This window comes from Cibotium barometz, chromosome 29, assembly GCF_041138505.1.
Source record: "Cibotium barometz isolate CiBa-2024 chromosome 29, ASM4113850v1, whole genome shotgun sequence".
NCBI lineage: Eukaryota > Viridiplantae > Streptophyta > Polypodiopsida > Cyatheales > Cibotiaceae > Cibotium > Cibotium barometz.
Window position 1 is genome coordinate 40122999 of NC_141074.1, and position 25538 is coordinate 40148536.

At 47.0% G+C, this 25538-nt stretch overlaps 1 protein-coding gene and 1 non-coding gene across 7 annotated transcripts in view; both read right to left on the reverse strand.

Annotated features, from left to right (window-relative positions):
* Positions 1 to 25295, reverse strand: part of LOC147622177 (uncharacterized) — a 157326-nt gene extending 132031 nt beyond the window's left edge. The window contains exons 1-2 of one of the 6 annotated variants that reach the window (XM_086823285.1): positions 25146 to 25295; positions 24344 to 24901 (exon numbers count right to left, since the gene is read on the reverse strand). In XM_086823285.1, coding sequence (XP_086679411.1) covers positions 24344 to 24823 — 480 coding nt within the window. In that variant the 5' untranslated portion in view covers positions 24824 to 24901; positions 25146 to 25295. Of the gene's footprint in view, positions 1 to 24343 lie in introns of all 6 variants that reach the window. The other 5 variants (XM_086823283.1, XM_086823286.1, XM_086823284.1 and 2 more) reach the window with 5 other exon arrangements.
* Positions 10907 to 10979, reverse strand: TRNAA-UGC (transfer RNA alanine (anticodon UGC)). Its single transcript has one exon. It is a non-coding gene; the product is annotated as a tRNA-Ala (tRNA).
* Positions 25296 to 25538: the final 243 nt, after the last annotated feature.

Below are 25538 nucleotides of genomic sequence, written 5' to 3' on the forward strand. Positions count from 1 at the left end.
ATGGTTTGCTCTTTCTAACCCGCTCGTCGCTAGGGAGGATACGCTAGCTTGGTGGTAACCTGAGGTCGCGCAGTCTGGATTTTCTTGGAGATTCCTCCGGAGAGTAAGGCGTGACACGCCTCTACATGCACCCCCCCCTTATCTTGCTTCACCACCTCGATAACGGAAAAAGCCGACATAGTCGACATCTCGACACTCTTTCCCTATATCCCTTTTGACACATTACACGGAGGTTTATGCACATTGTCTCTACTCTTATAGGCTTTTTCGGTATCCTTAAGTTCGTCCTTGACCGTACTTTTGCCAGTTGCCTACATAACTTTCGGGAGGCTATAACGGAGGCCTTGTTAACCCACTGGCAAGTCCCCAATTTCAAGTTAAAAGATTTCTCAGAGACATGTTTCAAAAGAGTCGGGGCTACCTCTACCCAACATCTTTGTAACCCTATACAGTCTCTAACTATACTATACTAGATTGGTGCATTGGCATCCTACCGGGACTGGCTATGCAACTGATATTACTAAACCCGTCTAAAATTGGCATTACTAACTCTCTTTTTACTACACTTTCGTTCTTCTTTCCCTATTCATAATCTTTATGGTATAGATGAAATACTCGTCCTCGCCATTCATCTGAATTAACCTTGGAGTACACAACTGAATTAGAAAAATCTGTGTCATGCATTGGTAGTAACAATTGGTAGTAATAACAGCTTGACCTTCTCGAGGTCCCGTGGTACAATTTTCTTTCCACGGAACCTGGACTTCTGATCCGGTCCACGGAAGAGGGAGGAAATAGGATGCAGGACTTGACTTAGTCGCTCGTCACGGAACAAGCTAACTAAGCCAGAATCACCGAGACAAGTAACCTCTTTTCTTTTTCGTATATATCCCTGGTTTCCTTTCTCACTGCTACTTCAGCATCATCGCTACTAGCGGGCCTCAAGCAGTCATCGGATCCTATCCCATAAAGATACGTATCCTTACTCACTTACTTATTAGGTAGTTAGGTAGGTTACCGAATCTTTCTCAGGCAGCCTCGTTGGAACGAAAGAAAGAACGAAAGTCAGATATCGAAGCTGTCTTCATTTCAAAATGGATTCCTTATCGAAGGGTAATTAATGATATGGATAAGCCTATACCAACTCGTCAATCTCCTCTATATTTGACCCGTTTCATATTACTCAAATGAAAACAAGAGACTCATTAGCGAATCTACCCAGCAATTTGATAGATTTTCCATTTCTCTATCCGTGCTACTTATTAATAATACTGAGGTTTGGGAAATGAAGGGGGCATAAAAGCAAAGATTTGGAAATGACAGGGCTCCGTCTCCATGAGATACTTCACGATGTCCACCCTCCCGCTCCTCTTTATGGGCTCTCCGTACCCGCCCAAGCCCACCCCAATAACCACCCTTCCTTGGGATCTTCTCTTCGTCACTATGTCCCGGTACCCCTGGGACCTGTAAGAGTCCTCAAATGCGTCCCCAAAAGAGCAGTAAGATACCGGTTCTGTCCCTTGCGTCTCCGCGCACATACGATTCGTATAACGACCCGCTTAAGGGCACCTTCCTCGCTCCCAAGGGCATCTCTTGGCCCGGGCAATATATCACCTTGGCGAACAACCATTCCAACACCCCCGAGGAGTCTAGCCCGCCTCCGCTCAGCTCATTGATAGCCTCCACACACTGCCCTATCCAGGACTGCTCGGCCGGCATCGCCAATGCCCAGTTAACCAGCCCGCTAGCGTCCTCCTTAAGCTTCTCTAGGAGAAGCGGGTCTCGCCGCGCGGCGGCCTTCGGCGTCAGCAGGTACAGCATGCGCCGCCTAAAGCCGCTGGTCCGGTCTTGCACACTCCACTTCGCGTTGGAGGTAACTAGGAGGAGGGCCCGGATAGCTAGAGAGAAGATCCCCCCGTTCTTGATCTCGACAGTCACCTTATCCCCCGAGATCCGTTTTTTTAGGATCGAGCATATCGCGTCGTTTACCTTGAGTGGTATATCCGGCAGCGTGATAAGCACCTTGTCCTGGATCGCCCTCATCTCAAAGCGGTTTGCTAGCCGTAGCACATCCAACGCGCAAGATGCCTCCCCTATGATGTGCTCCAACAGCTGCACCATCGTGGATTTCCCCGTGGCCCCTGGGCCCCGAAGGTACAGGCAAAACTGCTCGCTGTTATCCTGAGTGAACAGCAAGCGCAGGAACGCCCGTAGAACATTGAGTTTCAACGGGTCTCCTGCTGTTAAGCTAAGTAAGAACTCCTTCTGTACCTTGGTGAGCTGTGTACACGGATTCAATGCGATCCCGCATTGATTAAAGGACCAAAGGCCCGGCCGCGGCGGCAACAGCTCCTTATCGTCACCCCGTACTACCAGGACCCCGTTGGTAAAATGCACCCCTTTCAGCGGCTGGGGTGTCTTGTATAGCCGCTGCCTCAGGTACTCTTCGATAAGCCGGCGGAACTGGAGGGTCCCCATCCTCTTTCTTAGGGGAGGCGTGTATCTGCCCCTCATCTGAGTGATCTCGGCCTCGATCGCATTCATGATCTCGTAACAGGATCCGTCGTGGGTCGACCAGTATCCGTTCTCGTACTTGTACCACTCTCTCTCGGGCAGCCTGAATATCCACTTGTCCTCGAATCGCTTAGCCACCGCAAATGTGTTGAATTTCTTGTTTTTTTATTATTTATTTCTTTTTTTTTTAGTGCTCAATCCTATTTTTTTAGAAAGCGTTCAACTAATGAAGGCAAAAGGCTATTTATTAAACGTCTTCCCCGGATGATTTCATCTTAGTCCCAGTCCCGCGCTTCCCGTCAGCATCTAATCTCTGTGGTGGCAGCGACAAATCAAGTAGTCAACTTCTGTCAAATACGTGTGTGGTGTTTTACCTTCTTTAGAATCTTACTTCTCGCGGAAGAACAAGCTCGAAAATCTCTTTCTGCGTTTTCCTGTGTTGTTCCATTGCCGATTCGTTAGAAATAAGAGTCCCAAAGCAATTAATCATATACCATTATGGCAGAGATAGATAGGGAGGCGAGTAAGATCGCTCAGACGACGCCAACTGTAGGGGAAAATTAGAAAGCTAGGGCGCTGAATCCGGGGAAGCGCGATTCTTCTCTTCTTCCATATGTCATTCTCAAAAAATTCTTATTGTTCGTAATCACCGGCAGCACTGTGGCTCCAACCCCCAATGGTGTCCTTTAGCCTCGAAGAGAGCCCAATACTTGCCCTTTTTTAGGCTGCTTTTGAAGCAAGCGGAGAGCACCAGAAACAAAATTCTACTTGGGAATCATCGCTCGAAACCCTATTATAGCAAGACTCTGGGAGTATATTAATATGCTTCGATTGAACTAGTTGCTATAATTGGTAATTGATCGAGATCTATCCCCAATACCCGCTGAGGCGGAATGGAACAATTCCCCCAAGCTTATGGTTTCTCATCCAAGCTAAGGGCTTAGGGGGGGATGGGCACATGACCAATCATCCCTAGTCAAGGTCGGCCTAGGGGGACATAACCGATCGAGGGGGTTTGGGCAGCTCCTGCTGTTCCCTAGCCCGATCCTTAGTGAATCTCGGTATTAATGACCGAGCCGCCCTAGTGTGCAGGCAAGCATCAGGACTAAGACGGGCCGGTAGCCTTTTCACGCCAACGAAACAACTTGCACGCCCACTCGGCGAATAGGACACGCCCACTCTGAAATAGGATTCCACGAACGAATGGGATACCTGTTTCTGGCATTCGCTTCAATATTTCGCTTATGCTTATTCCGGTTATTTGACCCGCTACGGGACGATAAATGGTGGACATTACTCGACCGCAATAATTTCTCGTAGCATACCGCCCGACGACGCAGAGGAGGAAGGTAATTTCTAGGCAAATCCTCTAGCCGATCAGATTGGGATTCCCACCAAGCTTTGATACACATAGGATCTGGAGGATGGGAATCTCGTTAGTTCACCGGGCAAGTATCCGAACTCTACTCCAACCTAAGAGCTAGCTATCCAATACTATCCGGCTTTTATCACTGCTATCGCCAACCATGCTACTCTAAACTGCTTTTCCCCGCATACATCTCAATCCACCAAATTGATCACAGATAAATTGAGAGGGTAGCATCGGCATTAATGACGGGAACTTGAAGTAGCAAAGGCGTACTTTCCGTGCAGTGTGAAAGGCATGCGTGCGCTGCAATGCCAACAGAAAGGCGGAATACGCGGTTCAATGCTCCGGTCACAGACAGAGCTATCGGAACAGTAACAGAAAGACAGAATGTTACGGCCTACTCTGCAACTTTTAATTGGGCGGTTCACGAGCTAATGGGTGGGCATCACGCTTACTCTCCTTTCCCTTGGGCTGCAGCCCCCGAGTCTCGGTCCCAACGGCCGGCGTGCTGTCCCGAACAGGAAGCAGTCTAATACTTTAAGTATTAAGTAACAGATGGCAATCGTAATGCGAATGGCTAACTACATGAGAACTGGCTACATGGGAACTAGAACGGGAATAGTGATGGGAACTAGGGGAACTAAGGGAACTAAGGGAACTAGAACGGGAAAGTTCGTAATGAAGTGCCATGTTTAAGTGAATCATATTTGTTCGGTATTTCATGCCTCTAAAACCCCCGGCAGATAGGCTTCATACCGCAAGAAAAAGCTTCTGGGATTTAAAGAGATGAAAGACCGGACCCTTCTGCTTAAACCAATCCGTGTCCATTAAACATGTTTCGCGTCCGCATCCATAAAGTAAAGTTCCTATCAGCGAGATTCGGCAGGTTCTGCCGGGCGGGCATCCACTACTGGCTTTGACCCCAACGCATCTTACCGTTAGAAGGTGTAATTAGTTCTGGCGGAAGCCCCGCCAATCAAAGGGAAAGGGGAAGAGGCTGACGAGCCAAAATCCAGTATCAAAGGGAAAGGGTCAAACAATTTAACCCAAATCACTATATTTATAACGCGAAGCGATCACCTTTCACTAGGTCATGGTCACTAGGTTACCATTCTATTTACTCAATTTCCCCATAAAGGTTCGAGTCCCGGATGGTCATTTCGATTGGGCAAAGTCAACAAGGAGTCAAGATTGCCTCAATACCCCGGTCCCTTTTTCCGCTTGCAGAATTGCTTGAATAAAAAAATAAATGTGTTGAATTGAAAAAAATTGAGTAAATAGATCTGGATCAACAAACTGTTCCCCGGAATCCAGAGCGATCACCGTTCTTTCATCTCTTTAATTCCGCGGGGACACATGACCGGCCGGAACCGCCGGGACCTTCAGTCCCAATCTATTTACTCAATTTCCCTTTCCGCAGTTTATAGTCAGGTCAGCCGGGACTTGTGTCTCCAGGTCTAAACACTTGACGACTTCTCGGGCTAGGAACTGCCATGAATGCTGGAGACTGCCCTGGGTATAAAGCACCGAGGATAAGACACAGATTGGATAAGACATGAACAAGAAATTCTTCCTGGTCATAAAGCGCTTAGAGCGCTTACAGAACGAATTGGTCGAGGACATCTCGACTCTTCAAGAGAACGACGAAGAGCTGTACCCGGAGGTACTGCTCAATCTGTCGCAGAATACACTACCCGATCTTTCGAGCGCCATGACCCATTGGTCGAGGTGCGGAGGTTGCTTTAGCGACTTCCTCGAGAGAATCGACCGAATTTTACCCTTCGTACAAGGATTCCCCAGGAATCCAACTCGCCAACAGATCGACGAGTTGTTGTTGCCCCAACTGGAACTCGTTAATGGCCACTATACCATGTGCCTGGATATAGTGAAATATCCATTCGTATCTTCGGTTGTGGAACTGAGTCTTGGGCTTGATTTCTGCGCACTCATGGTATTTGCAGTAGGGTTTATCTCTCTATTGATTATAGTAGCCAAGACTCTTTTATGTACAAACCGTTTCGTGTGGATTCATTAAATAAATAACACGAGTGTCTCCCAAGAGCATCCCTATCATTCAGTGGATCCAAGTCCATGGCCTCTCCTGGGGTCACTCGGAGCCTTAGCAAGCACCATTGGTGCTGTTATGTATGTGCATTCATTCGCAGGAGATGGAACACTCCTCACTTTGGGCCTAGGATTGATCCTATACACCATGTTTGTATGGTGGCGCGATGTTACATGTGAATCTACTTACGAAGGACGTCACACCAAAGTGGTATAATTAGGGCTTCGCTACGGTTTTCTCTTGTCCATCGTCTCGGAGGTTATGTCCCTTCCAGCCTTTTTTTGGGCTTTCTTTCATTCCTCCTTGGCACCCGCGGTAGAGATCGGAGCTATTCGGCCCCCCAAAGGAGTTGAGGTTTTAAATCCCTGGGGAATCCCTTTTCTAAATACCCTTATTCTCCTTTTCTCTGGAGCTGCCGTGACTTGGGCTCATCATGCCATACTCGCAGGTTTAAAATAACAAGCGGTTCACGCTTTAGTAGCTATCGTTCGGCTGGCTCCAGTTCCCACCGGGTTTTAGGGAATGGAATATTACGAAGCACTTTTTACCATTTCCGACGGTATTTATGGTTTCACTTTCTTCTTAGCCACCGGGTCTTATGGGTTCTATGTCACTACAGGGACCATTCTCTCGATGATACGCGGTATTCGTTAATATATAGGTCATTTTAGTCCTTCGCATCACTTTGGCTTCGAAGCAGCTGCTCGGTACCGGCATTCCGTGGACGTGGTTCGGTCATTTCCATTTGTCCCTATCTATTGGTGGGGGGGTTTATGACAAGGTATGGGCCTTGCCCTTCCCCAAGCGGAATGCGAGTCAATGGAAACTCGACTGGTTGAAAAGCCTGACGTTGTGGGGGCGGGCCAGCCCTGAAGGTGGGCTTATAACATCAAGGGCGGGGATCCGTTTGGGGCTCGACGAATCACCTAGTTGTCTTCCTCTTACGATTCTGTACGGTGCTCGGTAGGTCCAATTCCTACTGTATCTTTCGGAATGCATTGGATGAGTACCTAGGCCAAAGGTTCAGGGGTCGAATACCCAACGATAGAGTCGGGTTCAGGTTCTACTCTCCGCTGTCTATCAGCACTGGTCCACCTTATCTGATACATCACCGTTCCATCATCATCCATTCCTCCTGTTTCCAATTTACCGCCCTCTTCTATTTTTCTTTTCCCTCATCTCCGGTTTGACCAGAAGTAGAGACATTCCCGTCCAGGGGACGAGGGACCGAGGATCAATGGCCACTTCATGTTAGGTCATCTCGGTCGTTAGCTTGGAATCCGCCTCCCGATTCTCTTGGAAAGGGAGGGATGTTTCCCCGGTATCATTCTCTCTCGTCAGCAGTGCTAAGGTGACCTCTCAGATCGTTCCCTTGTTCCGCAGATTCTCCGAGTTCCGAAAGGTAACCCTCTTGGAATTAGCTCGACTTTGCGGAGCTGGGCTTCGCGTGAGGTGCTCTCTCGGTAGAGGGCTACCTTCCTCCTCAAAGTTCAAACGGCACTGGTTGGTTCTAACATCCCCAGCAGGTGTTTTACCTCTGCCTTGGGAACTTTGGTTTGCTCAGTTCTGAAACCTTCCCATGGTTAGGGCTGGGTATATGGCAAAATTTGCCTCTGAGGTGAGGGAGCAGTATCTATCGATTTTGGAGAAGGGAGAGGCGATCGTGTCTCTCTCCGAACTAGAAACAATGTGCGGCGATCCTGAGATTATCGAAGAATTGATCACACGACATTACGTAAGATTACAGCTTCGAGATCTTAGGGACACTTGTTCGGGATTGATTAGAGGAGACCCTGTTCCGGATCTTTTCCGAGCCCGATCTCCACCTTCCCTAACCCGCCGGAGACGACAGCGACGGGATAGATTCCGATTTGGAATCGTGTATGGGTAGTATGACGCTATGGGAAAGGTCTTGGAACACCCCATCCAACTGCTTGAGTCGTGGGGGCCTTCTGATCCCTGAAAGAAGGTCTCTATATAAAGCGACTTATAGCAGCTCCTACATTCGAGGCGAGGTTTGGCCTCGGGTGTTAAGTTCGCCAGGAACCATAAGCCTTTGTATGCATCTGAGCATAATGGGTCCGGGGTTCGGTGAAGGCCAAGGGACCAGGCAGCCCACCTCCTAGCTTCATCTCTTACTGGAGATGCCGCTAGGAGGATCCCTTTCATTCCCATGTAAGCTTTCACCCGAGGGACCTCTCACAAACTCCCATAGATATTAAAAACAGACCTCAGAACGATAAACAGAACAAGAATAAGAGAAAGCAGAACGAGCTTTGGTTAATTATTCCCCAGTGTGATCTGTTAGCCCTAAGCACTATCTGCAAAACGGCCCACGCTACTAATAACGCGAACTTCAACCAGAAGCGGACAAAAAAAAAGAGATCGTCGATCTTTCCCGCCAATAGCTGAGATGTTCAGCTGACTCCCAGGCCTTGATAGAAGGGCGGCTACCTTCGAAGCTGCAAAAGCAAAAGGCCCGGGGCGCAGGACGAACAATGAATGAGTGTAAGCCTCGTTGCCCGACAATCGACGGTGCTGACCGCACCGAGGGACTCGTTATCGTAATAGCGGGAGGGAGCAAGGCAGTGACAACTTGGGGATTGTCATTGAGCGTCCCTGGACGCCCGAGAAAAGTAAGTTATCGATGGCTCTTCCGAGACAGACCATCTACGCTCGCGGCATCCCTTACGGAGTGTAGCTCACGTCCAAGCATCCGGTTGGGGAACGGGGCAACGCCCATGAAGCTCCGGAAACGGAAGAGATATTACAGTTTCTCGGAGGAAAAACACGTGTTTCCATTCATTACCGGAAAAAGACAAAAACGATCTTAGTGGCTCAGTCGATCTTGGATCTTGCTCAATAGATCCTATCTTTGCGTATCTCACTGCGTTTGTTTAACTGTGCGGGGTCCATCGCTTCGCCTAGTCCTTGCACATGGTAGCACTTGGTTGCACCCATTCCTTCTTCGCATGGCTTAATGCATGCAAGAAGTATCTGTTCCGTAAAGGCAACGTTTCCCCCGAGACATGCGTTGCCGAGGCAGCGATGCCTCCCAAGCTTTCCGGGTGAGAAGAATGACTCAGACAAGAAGGCTATGAATGAGCAATGCTTTGAATGCCTTGGGATCCTGGAGTAAAAGGATTCGAACCTTTGCGTGTCGGTACCAAAAACCGATGCCTTACCGCTTGGCTATACTCCATACAGTGGTAACCGGGGAAAAGAAGCAAAGCTCAGAGAACGGGCGGGTTGAACCAGAGCTGGGCGCAGCAAAGCGAAAGACTGGCAAGTTGGGTATGGCAAGTAAATAGGCTTAGTAGGGCTCGAACCTACAATATTACCGTTATGAGCGGTACGTTTCAACCAATTAAACTATAAGCCCACTGTTAGCCCTCTCAGGTAATGGAGTCAATAGATTTGTTGAGGGCAAAGCGGGAAGGGAAAAAACCGACCGCATATTTCCCAATTTTTCTCCTTGAAAGATTAAGGACATAAACCTTTCAAATAGCTACACCTGGTTTTAGACCAGTTGATGTGGATACGGAGGAGCAGGATGTGCTAATAACGGAGTACCCATCATGGGTAGCATAGTTCGAGCAACACTGAAAGGTATGACTGAAGTGTAATCGTTTTGTTGGCAAATAGACATATTCCTAGGCCCGATGCACGGAAACCGAAAAAAATCGACTCGACTTTTATTCGATGATTTAGACAGAGATTTCACCACCTACCACGAGTGGAATGGCTAGGTTCTTAGGGACACCCAGCGGCGAGACAACCGTGAAAGGAAAGGCAGGGCCAAAGGATTATCATCCGTCTCAGCAGCCGCGGAGAGCTCTTTTTGATCCGCAATTTCGCTACTCCAGTTTGGTTTCATGGGCAGCATTATTACATGCATAGGGCGGACCCGAGCTCTTTTCGCTGCAGTTTTCCCCACGGCTTTCCTCCCCTCCTTTCCTTCCTTTGGAAGTGTCAGCCAACTCCTGGAATCCCCCCTTCCCCCCTTCTAAGAAAACCATGCTTGGTTAGATCAGTGTGGACTGATGTTTCGTTCCACTGGAAAAGCCGCCAAATTCGTCACTGACTGGAAAGCGGGAACGACTCACTGTCTCGTCTTATTCTCAGAGACGGGAATGCTCTCAAATGGCTAACGGTGCTTTCGACTAAAGTTCCATTTCTTAGCACAACGGAGCTTATACTGTTTATTCGTACGACAATGCGCGACGCTCCACTATCCCATTGAAAAAGGATTCCGCAATCATTTGCGTACTTAAACGCAGACTGAGTAATAGTAATTCATGCTATTCCTCGGACTCAGACCACAGAGCTTCCTAGGAACTGGGAAAATGCTATGAATCTGTTTGAATAGCTTCGCTTTTTGCCCTAAAAGTCGCTCTGAAAATGTCACTTAGGGTGTTTTAACTAAGGGAAACGAAACCCACTAGACGAACAGCTACTAATATTTCCTCATTATATATTGATATTCATTCCGAACTCGAAACGCTAAAAATTGAAATAGCAAATAAAATCAATTCGCGCGTAAATCGTACTTATATTCTGTTGCTCTTCTCTGTCTGTTCTCGATATTCATGGCAGTTTCTTGGCTGGCAGGCAAGCAAAAGGGCTAACCGCATTTCTGGACTCGTGCCCGGCGGGAGTGAAAAGAAAAGTTAGGTCGGGAGGTAGTGCACGCTCGCTGGTCCTGATATCGAAATTCTCGCATTCGTGCCGTGTGTGTCTGGTTTCAATGAATTCCGTATTATGGGTGTGGCAAACGCCGTTAGGCAGGCAACAAGCCGCGTACCCCCGGCAGTATCTTCCGGCCATAATCTGCGTAAAAGAGGTTAGCTTGCCCTCACGGGGTCGCAGCTCTTTGTCCCGGCCATTGTAGCACGTGTGTCGCCCGTCTGCTGGTGGCGCTTTTGGATTTCTATCTAATGTGCCAATCTGTATACGAATGGAGACGATCGGACTTGAACCGATAACTTCATACTTGCAAAACATGCGTTCTACCGATTGAACTACGCCCCCGTCCTCGTTCCATGTGCAGCACGTATCATATGGGCAAACACAAGGGAGCTATTGTTTATACGTGCCCATAGCCCTTTCTTCTTTTTCTAGAGTTTAGACTTTATCCAAGACACGGTCCCATCCCATCACACTGTCGAAACTATGTCATAAGGGTGTGTCGTTGGCAGCAGTAATAGTTCACGAATCTTTTCTCGGTTCACCACTTCGATCGTATCGGCGCTAGAGAGAAGTCGCTTTCTCGGGAGCCTCCTCAAGGCTACCTCATTATTTCGAAACTTCATTCCGCTCCTCTGGCCGCCTCACCCTGTTCTCTGCTCCCCAAGGATACGGGTTGTTGATTGCGCTTGACCGGCACCTCTAGTACGACACATCTTTCAGAATACGAGCGAATGCTCGGATCAATATTTCTTAATGATTCGAGCTCCTTATTCGATTGAGAAGTACTTTTTTATTTTCTTCTTATTCTGTAAAAAAGGTTTCATGTTCTATTTCACTCCCCGATGGGGGTTCTTTTCACCTTTCCCTCACGGTACTGCTTCGCTATCGGTCACTCAGGAGTATTTAGCCTTGCAAGGTGGTCCTTGCTGATTCACACGGGATTTCGCGTGCCCCATGCTACTCGGGTTGGAGCGTAAGCCAGCCGTACTTCCGGCTACTGGACTCTCACCATCTGGGGTGCAGTACTCAACTGCTTCGCCTAGCAAAACAAAGCCTTCATCGCTCTCCCACAACCCCGTTTTCACGGTTTAGGCTATTCCCATTTCACTCGCCGGGGGAATCGCTTTTGCTTTTTCTTTCTTTGGCTACTAAGATGTTTCAGTTCGCCGGGTTGTCTCTTGTCTGCCCATGAATTCAGCAGGCAGTTCAGAAGGTTAACCTATTCGGGAATTTCCGGATCTATGCCTATTTTCAGCTCCCCGAAGCATTTCGTCGTTTACCACGCCCGGTAGAAGCCCGCGAATGCGGGTCGGCAAGCTCTTCCAACTTTCTTTGGACTCCCTCCAATAGCCTTTCGCTACGCTCGTCGGTCCCTGCAAACGACCCGCTCTTGGGCGATTCGAAGAGCAAACTTGGAGGTGAAAGGTGATCGGATAATTGAAAGGTGATCGCTTCGCTCAGGCTTCCTTCGGGGAAGCCTTTCGCTACGCTTGCCTTTAGGTCCATTTCCAGAATCCGAGCTTGCACTCATCAATAGATGCAGCCGCGTAACCTCTTGCCGGTGAAAGCGGTTGACCATTAAGCAAGAGCGAGAGATCGACAATCTTGAAAGCGGTTGACCTTGATGCAAGAGAGGGAGAAGTCCATGGCGGAAAACTCGACCGCTTCAGCCAGTCGACCGCTTCAGCCAGTCGACGGGTTTCAGCCACTTCGACGAATGGAGGAGGCAACGATCTGATTCAATCACTAGAAAATACCAAGCCTTCATTCGACCTGGCGGAGAAAGATTCCCCCGGAACCACGACTCAAGCGCAATCACTTGCAGAGCGATCAAGCCAAATCGCAGAGCTGCCGAGACCGGGCATTCGACCAACAGGAACGGGCTTACAAAAAGCAGGCACAGGCTGTAGTCCCTGATCAGAAGCAAGTGAAAAAGACCGGCCATTCTATAACCGAAATTTGAAAGAAAAAGAATAGGCTAGGGACGGGGTTGAACCGTCATTCCAGGATTTGCAGTCCAATACATTGCCATTATGTTACCCAGCCAGCAGAACGTTTTTCCCGCCTCTCATTTAAGGGGGGTGACCCTAGTAAAGGCCACCCGTTGAAATAATCTAAAGCCTTTTCTGCGATGCCATAAAGTGTGAACCAACCTCCGTAATATTTTAAGCAAAATAGTAATTAGTGATTGAGGAAGACCCCTCGGGACTTGTAAAGCCGACCAGCTGCCAACACGACTTGTTTATGCCTATTAAAGAACCTTTTAATGCTAATTCGCGGAAAACTATACAAGACATACGAAATATTTACCACTTGTGGAGTTTGCCTACAACAACACAGTACATACTTCTACCGGCAAGGCGCCCTTTGGGATTATCTATGGCAAGGTGGTACTACCACCCATCCTTCGTACAAAGAATGAGATTTTTACAGCATATGAGTATGTCAGAGACTTGGATACTGCATTTGCACAGGTACGAACAGCCATAGAGAGGTCTCAAACCAAGAATAAAAAGGCAGCTGATAAGCATAGAAGGGATGTACAATTCAAACAAGGTGATTGGGTCTTGCTGAAATTTGAAAAGGCACGCCTTCGGAAGAGGCCAGGGAAAGAGGGAAAGTACCCTAAGCTTTCCAACAGGTACTATGGACCTTTTCAGATCTTGGAGAAGATCAATGATGTTGCATTTCGGCTTGTACTCCCAGATCATTGGAACATGCATAATGCTTTTCATGTGAGCCTATTGAGGCCTTATGTGGGACCGACACCGTTTGAGCCGGTTTTGGAAGACCCACCCGAGGTGGATGAGCTGGAAGAGATTCTTCAACCTGAACAGATTGTTTTTCACAAGGAACGAAAGCTTGCGGGAGGCAAACTTGTTCGTAGGTACCTTGTGAAGTTCAAGAATTATTCAGCTTTGGATGCGAAATGGATGGATGAGGCCTACTTCGAGGATTACCTAGATCTTTTGAAGGCCTATCTGGAGGCTTTTCAGTTGCGGTCAACTGATTAGAAGCCGGGGGGATGTCACAAACCCCTATATTCTAGGGACATGCAGATGCGTGTCAGGCCTAGAAACATGCGGATGCATGTATGTATTATACCTGGGCATGTGTATGGATCATATGAGTGGAAGCATATGAGTCCAAGGACATGGCAGGACATTTGTGGACTTTCGGGCGGTGCTCGTGTGGATTCCGGCCATGCACACATGGTGTGTTATGATGGCAGGCGGAATATTTTCAAGTACAAGAATGATGATAGGTGGTTCTCCAAGTTTACATGTGCACAATGCATAAATGATGCATGCCATAACTTTATTTTACTTTGTGTGACATTGTCTTGCTGCCTGGACAATGCTTGTTATTTTGGCTTGTGAAGTCCGAGGGACCGGGGATGCCCGGGCACCTTGTGGACACGTGTGTGCACTCCTGTTTGGGCCTAAAACTGTGGGCTTATGGGTTTTGCAGGTGGTAAGTGCGTCCACACTCAATTTACAGCTTACTTCATTTACTAAGGTTTATTGGTTTGCAGGTCCACACTCATTAATAAGTGGCCGGACAACTTATAATGCGTTCGCATTTGGTTGGACCAAAATTAATGAAGTCCGGACAGCTTATGACCATTTCCCATTTGGTTGGACCTAAACTTATACAAACAGGACAAATGGAGCACTATGGACTGGACACCTACCTGGACACCTTATGGGGACACATGTCAGCCAGTATGTGTACCCACCAGGCCCCTTAGGTGGCACTGGAAAAAGGCGCCTCCCTCAAGAGGCCCTTTTGGGCTATTTTATTCATTATTCTACATATTGGAGAGCTGGTTGGAGCTTTGGGAGTTGCTACAGGGCTGGTTGCTTGCTTCCCGGACTCACACAAGCTTGGACAACGATCCCCACACTCTTCTAAAGGGCTGGTTGGTAAATTTCAGACCTGCAATTTCTGGTTATTGCGAGTTTTGGGCTGGTTACAGGTGTCCAAAGTCAACTTGGACAATACAGGACAGCTCTAGGGACCTCCACAGGGCTGTAGGACCCTTTAGAGGTGGATTTCTTGCGATAGAAAGTTGTTGTTTTGGACTGGTTATTGCACAAAACAGGCCGGACAGCAATGGAATATGTGAACATGGATGTGTCTCAAGGATTCCTGGTATAGCAAGTGCTTAGGGCAAGCATTGGGGACACTTGCTCGCGAAGAACACAGGTTTCTGGATCAGTTTCACGCGTGGAAACAGGGCCTAAAGATCCATTTACATCTTGTGCAGGGCGGAGTACCTGTGAGGATTGTGATACTCTTGTGCAGGGCGGATGTACCTGTGAAGAGGCTTGTGCAAGGCGGATGTACCTGTGTGTAGGGCGGATGTACCTACAGATTCTCTTGTTTGAAATGTATTCATTCATAATGTATTTGGAAGAATCAGGTGCAGGCTGGTGGTGAATCCCCAGGCACCCGTAATCTTGTACTTTGCAGACTCTTTTGGTAATATAACCTAAAGGGGGGGGTGTCAGCCTATCATCGGCCCCTTTATGTGGTGTACTGTCATTTTCAGCTTTGTGGTTGTAATGCTCAAGTGTTAAGTGCTCAGAATCTTATTCACATTTATACGATTCCAATACACGCGTCCGCCTCCCGTTTCAGAAAGTGACTTGGAGTCCGAGCTAGAATTGACACATGGCTAGTTGCTCTCTTTGAACAAAAGGGATAAGATCAAGACGGTGGACATTGAGCTTTGTTCACCTTGAGACATCAATGTGTGCGAACACATGGCTGATCATAATTTATAAGTGAGTTTTGGTCGCCCAAAACTTAATAAAGTGTATACACACTCACTTATAAATTAATACTAGATCCTAATGCTCAATTATGACCAATACTTACCACCTGTCACATGCCACATAACTGTATCAGAAGACAGTTTCCCACGCATGGTCAAGGACGGGCATCCCCTTACCCAGAACTACACATTGATCAAGCAAGCATAAAAACAGCATGCAAATTCAATTTACAGACAAGCACATAAAGATGCTTTGAAATGCAACTTTGGTATGGACAATCCCCGTTCATGAGACCATACCAAAATAGACGTGTTCCAAGCAAGTACACGAGGTACCAAACCCAATGGAAAATCAATCCTCCACGCATTTCCGGGCATGTACACACAAGCACAAGTCCCAACGGAAAGCCAAATCCATAGTATCATATGACTGGCATCAATCCCCTGCATAACAACCATGGATGCCAGTCCAATGTTTATACATAATGAGAAAGCAAGGGTGGACCAATTGGGTGGCCAAATGGTCACTGGCAAAACTGGTATCCCACAAGTTAGTACTCTTGATAGAAAGGTTTTCGCTGCTAGTTCTTATTTGCATGTAACTAACCATGTGAATGAGTGTTTTTATTATATTTTGGAGTCTGTAAAACAAGGAGGAGGAGGAAAAGAGCACAAAGTAGATCTACCAAGCAGACCACAAGACACAAGCGACATAGGGATATCCAAATTTTGGATACTCCTAGACAGCTTCGTCATCTACCAAATGTAACCAAATCTATCGTCTATCGATAAACACCAAAGTTAACAAGATTGTTACAACTCATTCAAATGAAGACACGTCTCAGTTAAAGAAGGCAGCAATTTTCGATCATCACGAAGCAGCAAATCCTCCAAGTCATGACGGAAAATTTTACCATAAAGATCCAACATGGTTGGCAATCAACCCGGAAATAACGCCATCCCCATCAACAAGTTAACCAAGAGGGGACATCACGTGCACCCGATGTATTAGTGTGCCACATGGACAAAAACTAAGCAACAGCACCCCATTGATCACCTTTTGGATGAGCACTATGCATGTGAGCCTGTGTCCAAGGACAAATCACCAACGCCCATCTAGGTCTAGGACATACAAGGTGTCAAGTGTCGTGTGTTGTCCTGCATACTTATGCAACCCACTCGAATTGTTCATTGTACAAATGTCCAAGACACGTATAAGGCCAAGAACCAAGTGTCGGACATAGCCAAGTCCATGTCTGAAAGAATTACACTAGGTATAGAGTTGAATACCCAATGTCCGGGCAGCCATACCAGCACATAGAGTTTTGACTAACCAAGCAAAACTGAACTAAACATCGGCAAGTCTGGACAGCTTTGCGACAGTTGTGTGCACACCTACAGACACCCAAGGAAGGCAAGAAGCTGGCCACCCAGCCCTATGTAGAAAAACATGGCAATTAAGGCATTGATATAAAAATTTATCCACAACTTTTACAAGTCGTGGACTGTCGGCCCACTGAGCATGCATCCTGTATTTTTTGGTCACCTAGGGAAAAGCTTGGGGCATCTGGAGAGATCGAAGCTAAATGCAAGTATCAGCCAAGAGAAGTACCCACACCTGCAAGAGCTGGCCAAAGACCGTCTTCAGCACCAAAACTCCACAAGCATCCTCCCAACGCAAGATTTAGTAGCCCAGTGTGCAAGCTCACCGCCAATCAGCCTGCTACAGTCAAACACAGCCCTAACAAGGTTCAGGCACTTCAGTAAATCAGCAAAACAGTGGTCAACTTTTCTACTTCGCATAATTCAACAATGTAAGAAAACACAACGCAAGTCAGTGGGGGCCCTTGAGTGGGTAGTTGGGACCCTCCCTATGGGGTGTCCTCTCATAATTCACAAGGTGCTGCAGCTACTCAAGGGCCAGGACAGCCAAGGGAGAAGCTAACACAAGGGTGAAGGTTTGAAGGTCAAGGGCAGAGATCTATCTCAGCCAAAACAAGTTCAATCAATCTTTTATTTTCAGATTTTGCATCATTCTAATAAAAGCAAATACAACATTCGTGGTGGCGGCCCTACAGAGGGTATTCGGGACCCAATACTGTGTCCTCCTCTCCCTCTCTTCCCTTCGCTTCGAACCTGCGCCCCCTCCTCTCTCTTCGCTGCCTTCGCTTCGAACCTGCGCCCCCTCTTCCCTTCACTTCGAACCTGCGCCTCCTCCTCTCTCTTCGCTGCCTTCGCTTCGAACCTGCGCCCCCTCTTCCCTTCCCTTCGAACCTACGCCGCCTCCTCTCTCTTCACTGCCCCCTCTTTCCCTTCTCTGTCTTCGCTGTCCAACCTGTGCCTCCTCTTGTTGCATGTACTTGCCTCCCTACTTGCAGCTGGCCACTTATGGGGGCCACCAACTGAGGACCATAATCAATAATACTAGAAGGGGGACCCCTTCAGTCCAACATGGACAGCTCGCTGAACAACATGGACGAAGAGGAGATTGTCGCCGAACTCGGAGGAGCCGCCGATGCTGCATTTTATACACCGGTAAAGTCCCCTTCTATTAAGAAGTTTTATGTGAGAAAAGGTAGGGAACGGACACTCTCCCCGGGGTCAAAACGACTGGAGAAGACATCCAAGAGAATCGATGAAGCAATGTATGATGAGATACACAGATTGGTCAGGACAGAGATATGCCTCTTGCGTGAGGAAGTTAAGCAAGAAATGCAGCAATAAACACATGCCTGTTTGGCTGAAACGTATGCAGACATGTATGCAAAGATGAAGGGCGAGATGAAAGCCCAAGTACGGGCGAAACTGCAGGTTGCACAAACTTTCATGCAGGCTGAAATCAGAAAAGAATTGCAAGAGGAAATGCATTCAATGATTGCAGAGAAAGACAGCATGATCTTGGAATTAAGGGCAGAGCTAAATGCATGCAAGGAAAAGTAAGACCATCAAAATGAGGGACAAGGCATGGCTGCAGCACCTCAAATATAGGAGGAAATAAAAGAACTAAAAATACAAGTGGAGAAGGAGATAAAAACCTTTGCCGAGGTTGCACAGCGCACCAAGGCAGAGGTGGCAGAAAATGCTAAGTGGATTGATGTGGTAAAAAAGCACAAGGGAATGCCTGACAATAAAGTGGAGGTGATGAATGCAACCCTTGAAGAAGAGGCTAAACGGCGAGCCAGAGCCCTACATGTACGGGTTACAGGGTGGGGAGAGAAAGGTACTCCTCATCAAGAAGATGCTAAGACACTGAGTACAAAGAAAGGAGCCACAGAGATTCCTATAGCAGAGGCTTGGAGAGTGGGAAAGGATGCCACCAAAGCACGAGCATTGATATTGAAATTTGCAGATATGGATAAGAAGAAGGCCTTTCTCGCCAAGAGGGCCGCGCTTAAGCGAGAGAATTTATCTAGATGAGGATCTTACGCCGGCCCAGGTAGCACACCGGAAGGAAGACATGCCTCGAGTGTTCGTAGCACGTAAGGGGGCTGTATATAGAGAAGATGGGCAAGTATTCATCAGGAGCGCCGGTCATCCTGACGGGGCGCGGCCTATGGGACCTTGAAGTTATCAGTGTGGAACTGCAGTGGAGACCTACGGGTAGATGCAGGGTACTTCGAGGACACTTTCAAAGGCCGGGATATTGCCATGTATACAGAGACACACCAATGTGCAGGGAGTAAATTACCGGAGGTTCCTGGGTATAGATGGGAATCAGTATGTCGACCCCAACCACGCATAGCAAGGGGGACTAGAGGAAGTGGGGGGGGTAGCAGTACTATTAAGGGAGGACTTACGGGAGGCGGTACATGTGATCATAGTCACAGGGGACGGAGGGGACGGAGGCTTGGAACGCCGGGACGGCGAATCGGGACGGCGACGGACGGGGACGGACGGACGTCCCCCACGGGACGTTTCTCTCACAGGGGACGGCGAGCGACAGGGACGGCAGACAGTAAGAGAGACGATTTTGAGTTCGTTTCAAGCTTCAGGGGTGCTGCCCCCGAACTCCCCCGCCAAGGGGGGCCTAAATGGCTGCCGCCGGCCCCCCTTGGATCCCCCCGGCGGCAGAAATTTAGAGAGAGTATTTTTTGAGTGCCGTTCCCTCCCCCGTCCCCGTTCCCTACTTATGGTCGTCCCCCGTCCCCATCCCCCGTCCCTTGTGACTATGCATGTGATGCATAGAGGTGCATACGCACGCTACATGTGGATCAAAGTGAGCACAAATAGACCTCGGGACATTTACATTGCAGTATGCTACTTCCCACCGGCACATTCCAGATATGCTACGCTAGGAGAATCACCATATATGCTGTTGTACGAGGACATCATGAGATTTGCGAGCTTGGGAGATGTACTACTAACGGGATACTTTTAATGCACGTACAAACCAGGAACAATCAGCTCTCTATGCTACGGATGAGCCCATGTACCGCGAGCTAGCAGCGGATGAGATAGGAATGCAGAAATTTGCCCAGGACACAGGAGAGGTGACAGAATATGGGAGACAATTCCTAGCTTTGGGGAGTGCGCATGGACTAGTCATCTATAATGGTCTATCCTATTGGCCAAGTTCAGATGCTCTCACATGCTGGAAAAAAAAGGGAGGAGCTAGTACAGTGGATTACCTGATGGGCTCACCTACCTTGATACATGATATACAAGATCTCTCCATTTCGGGCAGACCCATTGGGATAGTAGCAGCCCATGCATATTTGACATTTTCTGTGACTTGTGGATATGTTGGAGGCACACCACCCTCTAGTCATACCAAATACCCAAGATATAACTTTACTCCGAAGATCTCTAGGGTATATGGCAGTGCAGTATATGATGGTCTATTCGCTCTGGACCTGAGCAGTCCACTTGATGAGCTTACGAAAGAGTTGGCAGATGTATTACATGGCTCAACAGCATATGCTTTCCCGTATACCCCCCTTCTTTCTACCCCTCCTCGCCATACGGCCCCACAGAATGGTTGGTACGATGATGAATGTCACGAGACTCGTGACCGCTTGCAACGGGAGATCACCCTCGGCATCCACACACTTAGACAGGCTAGAACGCTCTTCAAACGCCTTGTGTGGAAGAAGCGGGATTACCTGGCCAAGCTTGAGATGGAGATATACCAACTATTTTTGGGGCAAGACAACAAGAGGGCGTGGAAGATGTTCCATGAGCGACAACCACCCACACCTATCACAGCACCTGAGGCATGGCATGAATATGCAAGAACTTTATATGAAGTACCAAGGCAGCCCCCCATCCCTCATCCATCAGCGACTCGCCGGATCATATTAATTTTGTCACCATTCGGATGGTTTTGGATGCTATTGACAAACTATGTGATGGAAGAGCCCAAGACCAGGATGGTCTGGTGGCAGAACATTTTTCACATGCCAAAGATGTATTGGCACCACTACTAGTGCACATGTTTAACAGGGCCATTTGCGAAGGTTTCCCATACAGTTGGTCAGCACATACTATTGTACCTCGATTTAAGAGTGGTGACCCCATGATACCAGGGAACTACAGGACCATCATGATTGGCCATTGCTTGGCCAAGATATTCGGATCTATTTTGGATCGAGATCTGAGTAGATGGGCTAAGACACATTGACTTAGAGCACCTGGGCAGGCAAGTTTCAGACGAGGTTTCACGACTTTAGATCACATATTTACCCTCAGGGCTCTCATTGAGGAGGGACGAGCACGGGGGGAAGAGGATATATTGCTGCTTTGTGGATTTCTGCAAAGCCTTTGACATGGTGCCACGTGCCAGACTCATGAGGAGATTGCATGACATTGGTGTTCCCGAGGTGATGCAGTGGGGCATTTATGCATTATATGAGGTGGTGATAGGCAGAGTACGGACTCCAGGAGGCATGTCGGATACAGTGACTAGCACCATTGGGGTGATGCAAGGATGCCCACTGTCACCCACCCTTTTGGACTTTACATTGATGAGATATCCGACTACATTGACAGGATGGGGGGGCAGGGGGCCAATTTGGCAGGGGTTTGGATACCCATACTGCTATATGCCGATGACATTGTACTTATTGCAGACTCCCCTGAGGGTTTGCAACAGCATTTGGATGCTTTGCAGTCGTTTTGTGCAGATAGGGACCTCACAGTGAACCTTGGGAAGACTAAGATTATGGTCTTCAATACCACACAGGCCTAGGTGACTAGATCCGACCATCAGTTCACATTTAGAGTTGAATCAGTGGAGTACACCAGATCATATGTGTACCTAGGAGTCACAATCAGCGGACCCACAGTTCTCTATGAGGCAGGCAGCAGAGGCTAGATTGGCACGTGGATATGCAACCCTAGGGGCACTAGAGAGACAATGTGCCTACATTCAGTTTCAGGAGCCGCGCACCAAACTCTGGTTGTTTGACACATTGGTCACACCTACACTCTTATATGGCTCACCCATATGGGGACCCAGCCTCTACCACACGAGGAGGAAGCCGCTTGTCGACCAAGTCGGACTAGAGAGAGATTTCTATGACGGATGGCAAGTACTAGAGAAACCACTGGTGACTATGATCGCATACTGGGGACCCAGCCTCTACCACACAAGAAGGAAGCCGCTTGTCGACCAAGTTGGACTAGAGAGAGATTTCTATGATGGATGGCAGGTACTAGAGAAACCACTGGTGACCATGATCGCACGCATGATTTGGAGCAAACCATCAGTACCTCATGAGATTGTCAGAGCAGAGATAGGAGCCGCACCAATGGTTACCGAAGCCCTATTCCAGTCAGTGACAATTTTGCAGAGGGTATGGGAGCTCCCCAGATAGAGATACCCACACCTAGCACTTATCTCTTCCAAGCAGTTAGCAGCAGACGGCGATACACGATGTTGGTACGCCCAGATGTGTACCTAGCTGAGATTACATGGCATGATGATTGATGCACTCCCTCCATTTGATTACAGCCTAGACTGCCCCTTCTTGGACCTTAGTCACTCTGAGCATAATAGCGTGATCAGGATGGACATCGTGAGGCTAGATGCAGAAAGGACATGGTCCAACCCCCCCTACCACTAGGCACGAAGATGGCCCACTATCGGGACCATTTTCTACATCTCTCCCCAGATGGCTTTGTGATACGGTCTACATACATGGACACCCATCTCTCACATGGCATTCGCAGTGCCATTGGATAGATCCGGACTTCATCACATCAGCTGAGGGTAGAGACTGCCAAATACGAGAGGGGATGAAGCCAGAAGACCGCATTTGTCAGCTATGTCACCAGGAAGTGGAATCAAAAGAGCACTACATATGCTGATGTACTGTGTACTATGAGATACGAGGGAGATATTGGTCTCTCTTCCGAAAGGGTTTTGGACCATTATGACATGTGATGGAGTTTAAGGATCAAAGGTGTTTGGGGCTTTTCTTATTGGAGCTCAGACACCATCGAGAGGCTCTCCTACGAGCCAAGACCCACCCTGCCAACGAGCCATGACAGATTTTTTCAGGGCCAAGACCACCCCGGCAAATACGACCAGGTATATATATGTATATGTATACATATACATATATATGTATACATATACATATATATATACATATACATATACATATATATATATATATATAATACATATACATTATATATGTATATGTATTATATATAATACATAATACATATACATATACATATATATGTATATGTATTATATATAATACATATACATATACATATACATATATATGTATATGTATTATATATATATACATATATATGTATATGTATTATATATAATACATATACATATACATATATATGTATATGTATTATATACATATACATGTATATGTATATGTATTATATATAATACATATACATATACATATACATATATATGTATATGTATTATATATATACATATACATATATATGTATATGTATTATATATATATATATAATACATATACATATATATGTATATGTATATGTATATGTATTATATATATATATATATATATATGTATATATATATATGTATATGTATATGTATATGTATATGTGTGTATATATATATATCTTATTATCCATCTCCTCCTCTCCTCTCTCTTCATTAAGTTCTCTTTCCAACTAAGGTTGACACACACCTATTCATCATCAACACTTCCACATAAGTGTGCATGTAACAGTCTCCACTCTCTTGGCAATGCCCATTAATGAGCCCAATCCTTGCTCATGCAATGGGATTGTCTTTCTAATGTGCTGCTGGTTCCTTGCTCCTCGCTGCCATACACCACGCATGTTCATGGAACTATTTAAAAATTCAGCCGAGGGTGGCTATAGCTAAAGTATTTAGAACTCAAAAGATCTTCGGTGTGAGTTCTCAGTACCAATCACTTCAGTGGCTTTTTCTCATTGCCACACATAGTACAGTTATGGGCTAGATGGTACGATTAACATATGCTGCTGGTTAAAAAGTCTTAAGTGCTAAGTTTGGGATTCTATTATGGCATGGCTTACTTAATAGATCGTGAATTTGATGGATGTTTTCCTTGGTGATGTATGAAGTAATGGGATTTATTTGAACATGTCATGACTTAATTTGCACCTACATTTGACAAAAATGATGCATAAAAAACTTCTCATGCTGGATGTGAGGTGGATACTTATTATGTTATTCCATGAAGAACACTTATTACGTTATTATGCTGGATGTGAGGTGGACGCTTATTATGTTATTCCATGAAGAACCACTCCCAAAAGAATCAAAAAATGGCATAGATGGCAATTTACTGCATATTACCTTTGAATTCCTTGAGCTTACACACACACGTATATGTTGTATGTATGTATGTCCTTAAAAGGACTTCAAAAGGTGCAAATATCAATATCTACTTGTGATTAAATACATGGAATACAAAGGGAAGAAATAAACCTGGAAAGTGTGACGATACTCGTCGACAAGTGCACGGAGCTGCCGAGTTAGCTGGAGGGTTTTTTCTCTTCGGTTCAAGAGCAATGAAACCACGATGAATCGGGCATAGAAGCGGAGGTGCTTGTTGGCAAGGGCATTATCCTTGCCTGTATCTTTGAAATACTCCCTGCTTAAGATGGCCTCATAGAAGATGTAGGATTCAGAGAGGAAAGCAGCATCGCTGGTGCGGATGTAGTAGTTATAGTAAAGCTGTCCAATTCTCGAAGCGATCTCTCCAATCTCCCATCTCTTCAGGCCTGCATCCATGAGAGCTTGCCGGTTCTCCTGCTGAAACTTCCACAGCTTTGTGTAGACCTGGAAAGCTTTGTTGAAGTAGGAGTCCCATTTGTTGCAACCGTAAGGGGGAAGGTCCCTAAGGCGAGAAAACTTCTTGTCTGCCTTGTCTGCAAGAGTCCAGAAGACCTCGTTGGCAGTATCCATTTTGAGGTTAATGGTAGAGGTTCATGATGCAGGCTTGAGGCAATGCAGGATTACGTCAGGGTGCGGGGTGAGGTCAAGCTGAAGAGCAAGGTCGAGACGCAGGATTAGGTGAGCTGCAGAGCTAGGTGTCAAAACGCAGAATTAGGGCAAGATGCAGACCTAAGACAACGTGTCAAAAGCAGAATTGGGGCAAGATGCAGACACTAGGTCAAGTTGCAGAGCTAGGGTTAAATGCTACTATGCAAAAGATGTAAATTTAGAGCAAATGGCAGAATTACGGCAAAACAAAATACCAAAGTGAAGAACGAATCAGAAAATACACCTTGTTGTTGCTAGGCCATATCTGTGTGTTTGCCCAGCCCCGATCTGCTCACCTTAGTGGTGGAGAAAAGAACGAGGCTATTGGTCCGGCATGAACGCGTTACAGAAGGATGGAGGGGACAATGGTTCCATGTGAGTAGGGTCATATGTCATGCCAAGTGGCACTAGTACCTCCTAAAATATAAGCCCCATAATTATTCGCCCAATTCAAATGGGCTGGTCTACTGTTCCCGGCCTCAGTGCCCAATAGGTTCGGTACTAGCATCTCAGTGTGTGTTATACCTTCCTTGATGCAATAGAGGTTCGGTACTAGGGTCTCACTGTGTGTTATGTCTTCCCTGGTGTAGCAGAGGTTCGGTACTAGGGGTGTTGTTTCTTCCGTGAAGAGAAGGTA